Source organism: Chrysochloris asiatica, unplaced genomic scaffold (assembly GCF_000296735.1).
Source record: "Chrysochloris asiatica unplaced genomic scaffold, ChrAsi1.0 scaffold00446, whole genome shotgun sequence".
NCBI classification, from domain to species: domain Eukaryota; kingdom Metazoa; phylum Chordata; class Mammalia; order Afrosoricida; family Chrysochloridae; genus Chrysochloris; species Chrysochloris asiatica.
In genome coordinates this window covers 804,963-814,400 of record NW_006408964.1, presented here as the reverse complement: position 1 = coordinate 814,400, position 9,438 = coordinate 804,963, and the positions used below count along the sequence as shown (strand labels likewise).

The following is a 9,438-nucleotide window of genomic DNA, read 5'->3' as shown; positions in this document are numbered from 1 at the left end:
TAAGACCTATTCAAAGAAAACTACAAAGCACTATTACAAGAAAACAAAATACACGTACAAAAATGCAAGCATATGTAATGCTCTTGGATAAGAAGACTTAACATTGTAAAAATGTCAGTACTACCCCAAGCAGTCTACACACATAATGCAATCCTAATCCCGATTCCAATGACAGTCTTAAAAAAAGACAGGAAAACAATTACAAACTTTATATGGAAAGGAAAGAGACTCGTATTAGAAGGAGAACAACGTGGGATGATGAATCTTCTTAAAGTTGCTCTGTTCTCACACCCAAAGCATAGCGTAGCAACCTTTTCTATCCTGGGGGTTTGAGGATGTCAGTGGATTGGTGTTCTTTCACAGAGATCACTATTACACCCCGGATTCCAATGCCCAGGATTCAGGTAGTTGTGGTTGTGTGACTTCTCCTGTGGCTGACATAGGTGGCTGAATCCTCTAAAAGAAATCTTTTATCTAGAAAATGGGCCTGTGACTTCCTGATGTCCTGGATTTGAAGAAGATATGACCACTCAGGGACTTGGGTCGCATTTTGTTTTTATCTGTGTGGGTCAAATGGAAACACTGCTGTTCTGCATTGTCACCAAGTAGTTAGTGCCTGGGGCTTCCTGTTTTGGCAGCGTCTGCTTGGTCTATAGTAGGAGATATAATGCTTGTTAACAAAGAGTAATGAGGGCATTTCTGTTCTTTCTTGTGTGCTTTCTAATTGTTCTAGACCATAAAGAGAGACGAATAGATTTCTGTTGGTTACAGTCAAACTGTTGTTAAGATTATTTCAGTGTGTTGGTATTTTCTGAGACAAGATGCTGTCAGTGAGGGAGGGAATGTAGTCATTGAGGAGATGAAGCTGATGGCAGTTCCCTAGAGCACACCGCGGGGGAGCACAGAACCTCGAGTTACACCCCTGTGACTTCTTAGTGTCCTGGGACTGTCAACCTCACCTTGTGTTCTTGCACCTGTTGGAATACACGCTCCCTTGTTGATCAGGAATGTGTGGGATGTTCTAGGAGTCTGTGGACATTGACGATGTCACAGTGGTCTTCACCCAACCAGAGTGGGATTTGCTGGATCCTGCCCAGAGGAAACTCTACAGAGACGTAATGATGGAAACTTTCAGAAACCTGGCTTCAGTAGGTATGAATGGCATCTGTTTCATTCCTTAAGTGCATGATAGTATTTTACTCATCCACGTTGCTGTATTATGTGGGATGAGCTATGGGGAGACATTGTTCCCTTAAAGAGGCAGTTTCCTCTCATAGGAAGTTCACGTGCAGTGGCTTCTCCATAAACATAAAGCTGCTTCATGTAATGGGGTTTCTTTTCTTTCGTGTAGAAAAGAGCTGGGGCTCTTTTTTGTTTTGTTTTGTAGTTTTCTTTGAATCGGTCTTTTGCTTCTCTGGTACATTTATTCCTAAATATAAGTAAAGTATAAGCACTGGCTTTAGGGGTCAGTGTCAGGCACTAAGCAATTTGTGGTGCCTTTCTGAGCATTTCATTGTGTTCATGTGTTTAGTTGAACATGATTATTTGGCTGCAAATCCTCTTACACTTGGTTCACCTTAAGAGACCCTGAAGATCCAAGAATTGCCTTGTTGTCATGGAAATGCTCATAGCATGTTACTGTCATCCCTCACCATGTCCGCTTCTCAGTGATTCCTGTCAGCTCTGCCCCTGTGGTTTCCACAGAAGCAAAGGAAAAATCCCAAAACAGTGGAAATAGTAGGACCCACTTAAAGGACACTGTGTGGAATTTTTTATTTAAAGGACCGTTTCTGAATGGAAGGATCTTAAAATGAGATTCGGTCACCTAGAAAGTTTCCTTTCGGCTGAACACACAATTTCACAGACACCTGAGTTTTCTTTTCTGGCATTAGCAGTCCACTCATACCTATGGTCTGGGAGACCCTTTTCTAATTTTCATGCCATGTATGTGTTGACTTTGATATCTTTCTATTTATATCATTATTCCATGTGTTACCATGACTCAATCCTCACAGAAACATTTGCTAGTAAACTCTTCTTTACCCATCGACAAAGCGCTGGAACAGGACATGTGACTGCACATCGGGAGCCCTTTCTCTGCTTATTGTTCATTTGTGTGTTTTTAACTAATCGTTCCTCTTTGTTACTTACTGTGAACCTCAACTGGAATTATTGGGTCAGTGTCTCAAAACCGTCAGGATGGAGAACAGTTACCCAGTGAACAAATAATAGTGCAATTCACAAAGAATCACACCTGGTCCTGTATGGTAAATGAATTCACAGCATCACCTGGCAGTAAAGGTCACCATGAAAATCAGAGCACACATTTGAGGTGAGTGTCATTCAAACAAGGAAACAGTCATAAGGTGTCATGACATTAAAATACAGTTAGATGGGCGATGTCAGAAAATGCATGGCAAGCTCCCGTTACCTTTCAATTCCAGTTTTCTACAAAGATTTGAAACCTTTTTTTTTTTTTTTCCGGTATTTATAGATCTGTACTGGGGCTTGAAATGGAATGTTTAGTAAATGCTGACCAGGCTAACCTGATAAGTACCTTTCGTAGTAGTGAAATTTCTCCTGTTGAGTTGGAAAGGTTGCGCAACATGTCATTCAAAGATGGTGGCCGATTCTTCAGACCTGACTGTCTGTTGCTCTCCACAGTCCTACCGATCTCCCACCGTGGGTGCTTCTGTTGTTGGCAAGATTGTGGAGAGCAACACACATTCAAATTGGTGTCGTTGATTGCTATCTGAACTGACAGCATGGAAAGTTGCTTAATCAGATCAAATGTCAGCAGAGAAAAGACTTGATTACTGTGCAGCATGGACACTGCTCTTGTTTGTGTCCCAAATTGCTGAACCATGGCAGAATGGTTTAAGCTCTTGATCATACCAAAAGTTTTGGGAAAACATAAACAGTAATTGTGTTTCTACTAAATGAAACATGAGACAAATGAGGGCAGAAACCCTGCATGCCACTGTGTGAGAGTTGTGAAATGGGAAGAAACTTTTAACTCCAATACCATATTGTTTTTTAGTTAACTTTCTATTGTGGATTAACTAAAGATTTATACTGTAGATCATCAGTTTGAACTTCACACTGCCTGTCATTCACAGGACTCACACAATAGACAACCTCCATGAAAGTTCTGAAGGCAGACAGTGTGGGGAAACCACCAGCCCGGTGCTGGTTCTGACTATGCTCCAAGGAAAACTCACCGATGTAAACCCTTTGAAATTCTGCAAGTCTGGAAAAGCCTTCCTGGATCACTCAACACATATGCATCATAGCAGCTCTCTTACCGGATGCAGTACCTATCCATGTAAAATGTGTGGGGACTCCTGCAGTTGTCTCTCTGATGTAATAGCTCCTATGACAATCCTTCAAGGACAAGAAAGCCATCAATGTAAGATCTGTGTGAAAGATTTAGTTTGTATCTCAACCATTAAGAATCCCCTCAGAAAAGTCCTTGGTGGAGAATGCTATGAATTTAACGAATGTGAAGAAATTTTCTCATTCACAAAAGATGGGAGAGGTCATAAATATAAATGTAAAGATGGTTGTAAAATCGATCCTTCTTCAAAAGAAAATTATCATCGGCCTTATACATGTACGAAGTGTGAGAAAGCTTTTACTGAGGCGTCCTTACTCATGCAGCATGTACAGATTCACAGAGGAGAGAAGGTTTATGAATGTAAAGAATGTGGAAAAGCCTTCAGAAGGCGCTCACACCTCACTTGTCATACAAGAATCCACAGTGGAGAGAGGCCCTATGAATGTAAGGTGTGTGGGAAAGCCTTTAGGGAGTCTTCACACCACAGTAGACATATGCGAACTCACAGTGCAGAGAAGCCCTATGAATGTAAGAACTGTGAGAAAGCCTTTAAAAGCATCTCAGACCTCACAAGACATAGAAGAGTCCACAGTTCAGAGAAGCCGTATGAATGTAAGGAATGTGGGAAAGCCTTTAAAATAAATTCAGCCCTCTCTGCACATAGAAGAATCCACAGTGGAGAAAGGCCCTATGAATGTAAGGAATGTGGGAAATCATTTAGAATAACTTCAAGTCTCATTGCACATAGAAGAATTCATACTGGTGAGAGGCCTTATAAATGTAAGGAGTGTGGGAAATCCTTTAGTCAATTCTCAAACCTCACAACACATAGAAGAATCCACAGTGGAGAGAGGCCCTATGAATGTAAAGTATGTGGGAAAGTCTTCAGTCAGTTCACAAGTGTCACTACACATACAAGAATCCACAGTGGAGAGAGGCCATGTAAGTGTAAAGTGTGTGGGAAAGCATTTGGTAGTTACTCATCCCTCCATAAACATAGGCAAACTCACAGTAGGGAGAGACCCCATGAATGTAAGGAATGTGGGAAAGCCTTTAAGGATTCCTCCCACCTCATTACACATATGCAAACTCACAGTAGAGATCAGCCTTATGAGTGTACACAGTGTGAGAAAGTCTTCAGGCAAGCCTCAAGCCTCATTAGACATAGAAGAATCCACAGTGAGGAGAGGCCATCTGAATGTCAAAGTCAAAAGCCTTTGTTGATGCCTCATCCCTCACTGTACATATGAGATCTCAAAATGGAGAAAGTCACTATGAGTGTAAGGAATATGGAGAACCCACTCCTAGTTGTCCATACCTCATTAAACAGGTGAACTCACACTTAGTTAGCAGAAACCTTATGAATGTAGCCAACTTGGGTAAGCCTATGTTTGTTACTCAAACCTCACTTCTTATTTAAGGATGCACAGTGGAGAGAAATGTACAAATTAGTGTAATGAATGTGGGAACCTCTCATGATTCTACAAAACTTCCCATGATTCCAAAAAGGAAAGAACCCTATCAGTGTAAGGAATGCAGCAGAGGGTTTAGATGCTTATCACACTACAATAGAGGAGTGCTGCTCACTGAAGAGAAGGTCGCTGTGAGTGTGAGGAACGTGGGGAAGCTGTTACTTCCACTCATGTATCACAACTCACAGTTGAGAGGTTGTGTCAGGAACTGAATGTTCCATCCACAATGTGATCATGTGACTCGGCCATGAAACACGACACTGAATGTGGGAAGAGATTCTCAGTGACACATGCCAGTGTGTTTGTAATTGCAGGGATGTGTCCTCATCAGCGGTGCAGACTGCCTCTGTTCACGTGTCATTTTGCCTTTCTAAGACTTTGCTTACTGTAATAAGGACAATGACCGACCTTGATCAAATGTGGGTTTTATGTTTTTTTTTTATGGCTTTACTGATGTAACATATCCTGTGTTCAGTTAAATGTACTGATTGTGTATTTGGTTTTAAGACTTTCATTTTTGTATTTTGTACATTTCTTTCCATTCTGTCCTATTATCAAGTCCATTATTTTCACCTTTTAATTATTAAGGTTCTCTTAAGAGAACACTTTGAGACTGCTAATATTCTGTTTCTTCATCATACTTTGCTATTATTTTTATATTAATTGATTGCTACCAATGATTATTATTATTGTGGTATTTACCAAATACTATGTTGTAATCAATTCTATGTTTGTTAACAGGAATTCTGTAAAGTGTTACTTTGCCCTCCCACCCTTTATCAAATTGTTGCTAATATTGGTAGTGAGTGCACAAACATACACAGGTGTGGTCTTATGCACACCTGTGTGCACCTTAGTATATGCTGCATATTTATCCACATATATTACAATCCACAGTGAGGAACACTTATTTAGACTTCTGTAAACTGAACACGCAGCACATGCCGTTGGTTTACTGTGCTAAAATCTCATAGATAAATGTGATAATTTGGTATAGCATCTTTCTACATCTAAATATGTAAGGTCTTAAAACCCTTGGGGTTTATATCGATGATACAACTTTTAACTTATGCTCATATGGACCAGAAAATAATACCAGAAATTAAAACAGTAAAAAAAGAAGAAATGAATATCAGTTCATTTGTATCACAATGATATGTTAAACTTGTAATAAGCACAGTTAAAACTCTCTGCAAAATCCCACTCAGATCTCTTAAGGGTGAGTCCCAAAGAAACCCCTAAAGGCAGAACTTATATTCATAACCGTTTGTGAGTGTCAAGGTTATTAATCACAAGAGAAATATGTGAAAACTCACTTTCACATTAAGAGATTTATTATCTGTGGCATCCAGGATATGGAAGCTCCATAGAAATATGAGATGGTTCTTGTTTTATGTAACAATGTAATCCCATTCCTCAACCCAAATACTGGGGTAACCCTGGTGTGTAAAACCTTCCTCATGACTACAGTAATACCCATCACAATAAAAGGTCTCATTCTCCTCCAGTGAGGCCAAGTCTGTCTAGGTTTCCATCCTCACAGCTCTGCAGAATTTCATCTCTGCAACATCCAGGAAGGCCCACTCCTCTGGCGCTCACCCTGGTCCATATCATCAATGACCGCTGAGACCTAAAATGTCCCTCACACTCTGGTTCAGCAAGGTATCACATACTCATTCATTGTTGACAAGGGTAATGGTGACAGCCTTGGGAAACTGAAAATTCATTGGAATTTCAAACAGAATTTGATGTTTGACCAAGGAACTCTGGTAGGGGCATGTATACTGGTTGGGCTGCTTACTTTCAGTCAGCAGTTAGAAACTAGCAGGCATTCCACAGGAGAAAGATGAGGCTTTCTGCTCTTGTAAAGATTTACAGCCTCGGTAGCCCTAAACAGGTTTGCTATTAGTCGGAACCGACTCCCCAGTACACATCCACCACCACCACCACCAAGGTCTATTGTGAGGTACAGCAATCAGCCATGTACCTTCACTAAATATATTCCCTTCCTCACTGATGGCTTTCTGTGTCATAAGACAACAATCCCTCACAGTTTGAATGCAACCAACTGTTGTATTCCTTTCCGTTTCTGGTTTAGAACAGCTAGAAACAGTGACAGTTTTGAGAAATGGTCTAATGCAGATCATGACTTCATTATGGACAAATAGCTATGCGTTCCTGAAGACCCATCATGAGACTCAAAAACAAAACCAAACAATGTAGAGTGAAGGTCCATTGAGGTGGTGAGACCCTGGAGGCACTGCAGAATGGCAGTTTCCTTGTGCCCTGCACTGCCCTTGGATTACCCGGGGTCCTCCCCATAGAAACTGACCACACAAGACCCCAGGTGTTCATGTTGTCTTCAACACTAGGAGACATGGAGGTATAGGCCCACATCATGAAAACAAGGAACACTCTTAGGGAGAATTATGAATATGTACATGGCAGTCACCTGCTTTTCAAATTCTCAATTTTGTCATTTTTTTTTATGTTTTGTCATTTCCACTCTTTGCTTTTCAGTTACTTTTGTTCAATGCCATCAATTCGGTTCTAACCCAAAGCAACCCAACGAAAAATACAAAAATCACAGATTGATATTATGGAAACATATATGGATTTAAGGAAACGAGGACTACTTGGTGACTGACAGGCAGTTAGGGAATCTGGAGAGGGAGCCCCCTTTTGTAACGATGGGGCCAGGATGGTCCCTTCGGCTGCGGCCTCTATTGTGCTTCATCCAGACTGAAATAAAACCATCTTGGAAGCTGAGCTTTCTCAGTGCCCCATTTCAGTAGGAGAGTGGCTGGAGACCACAGCCTGTGTCTGGGGTGCAGATGGTCTCCCAGCACCTTCCCTGGTCTCATCCGGTGCTTCCTGCCCAGCACTATGCTTTGCAGCCCTGTAGCTCCTCTGTTCCCTGGAAGTTTGTGAGAAATACAGAGTGGGGGCTCCCAGGGTCCCTAAACAGAGTGTCCGCCATTGCAGCCTCCTGACCTCCACCGGCTGCACACTTGTCCCCTTTTTGTATGGATTTTGCTTTGAATTGGAAATTGCCCCTGTGTATGTGACTAGCAGTGCAGTCTGGAATGAAGCCAAAAACCTGTCACCTCCCCCCACCCCCACCCCCACTGGCTTAGCCCTGAATCTCCCCCATCGGTCTTCCATTTCAGCTCTGTGGTGTGGTCCCGAGTTAGTGGGAGCCGTGAGGGGGCCATCTTGCACACCCCTAAGTCATCAGGAAGGACTTCAGGTATTCTGTGTGTATGGACCAGACATTAAGCATCTGCTCCCAACTGCCCACGGCTCAGCTTTCACTTCAGACCTTCTTTCTCAAGTGACCTTTGGCGATAGTGTCCTAGACCCCAATAAGGGGGAGCACAGAAATGGTGAGGTCTGTAGGGATTTGGGTATGACTGGGAATTCAACTGATGGAAGTGGGTTTGGGTTTACTGAAAACTGGGCCATCTTCCCCTCAAAGTATGAGCCTGGATAAGTACTTTTTTGGTAACACTGATGTGTGAAGGGCTGTGGTTCCTCAGTGAAGAATAAATGAGGCAGATAAGACCCAGGGTCTGAGCCCTAGCAGGCACCCTGAGATCCTGTTCCTCAGTTACTAGGCCCTTCCTCTGTGCAGATGTGGCTCTTCAGAATCTAGCTGATGGAATTGCTTTCCTTATGTGAGTCTCCTGGCTGACACCAGGGAGGATTACCATCCCCATGCTGGGCCTGGTGCTCTATGTAGAATGAGAGTCACCGGACCACAGTTGAACCCTGGAACAGCTGTTGATGCTGGATTGTGGGACCTGGCCCAGCAAAGCCAGCCATGTCCCAGCTCTCTTGACTTCCCACAAGTACGGAAGCATTTTCTGGGCAGCTTTCACGTTTTAAATCCTTTTTATTTGTAAATATGTATAGGCATGAAATTATTTGCAAGGTTTTAAATTTTAAAAAAGATGCATTTATCCCACCGGTTCTTGTTTTTTTTGTATTGTATCCAGTTTTTGATTTTCTCTTAGCTTTTTTTCTAAGTTGTCGTCTTTAAGTTTATAGTTTTGCATTCATATTTAGGGTTGATCATTTTCAGTGAATACTTAGGAAAGTTACAACATCTCTGTCGAGACTTTGTTTTTTGTTTGTTTTTATACTTGTGTCTTCAAGGGTCATTTCCGGAAAGCTATCCTCTTTTCCTCGAATTGCCTTTGGTCCTTACTCAACATCACATGTCTTCTGTTTCCATGGATCCATTTGCTTAGTGATTTGCAAAAAACGTCAATATGCTGATTTTTGCAGCTTCAGAGGTTAATGAAATTTGCTGAAAGTACCAAAATGACTGGTGGGATTTTGATTGGGATTCTACTGAAGGGCATAGATCACGTTGGATAGAATTGGTATGTTAACAATATTGACTTTTCCCATGCAAGCACCTTTGGGTTCTTTGATTAGAGTTTTGTCCTTTTCCTCATCTGTATCTTTTGTAAAGCTGATGTTCTTCCATGTAAACTATCAATCAATTAATTCACAGTAAAAGGGGTATAAGAACTTGCCTAGTGAAAGATATCTCTAGTGCAGTCTTTGTAGTGTATAAGACCTCCGGTGAAATCCTGATCCCCATCTAGAAGCTATGTTTTT

At 41.7% G+C, this 9,438-nt stretch overlaps 1 protein-coding gene across 1 annotated transcript in view; it reads left to right on the top strand.

Annotated features, from left to right (window-relative positions):
* Positions 1–2,606: 2,606 nt before the first annotated feature.
* LOC102826875 (zinc finger protein 571-like) overlaps positions 2,607–9,438 on the top strand; it is a 13,925-nt gene continuing 7,093 nt past the window's right edge. Inside the window, exons 1-3 of the mRNA XM_006877246.1 lie at positions 2,607–2,682; positions 3,590–4,478; positions 7,980–8,059. Of these exons, the coding sequence (XP_006877308.1) occupies positions 2,607–2,682; positions 3,590–4,478; positions 7,980–8,059 (1,045 nt within the window). The remainder of the gene's footprint in view (positions 2,683–3,589; positions 4,479–7,979; positions 8,060–9,438) is intronic.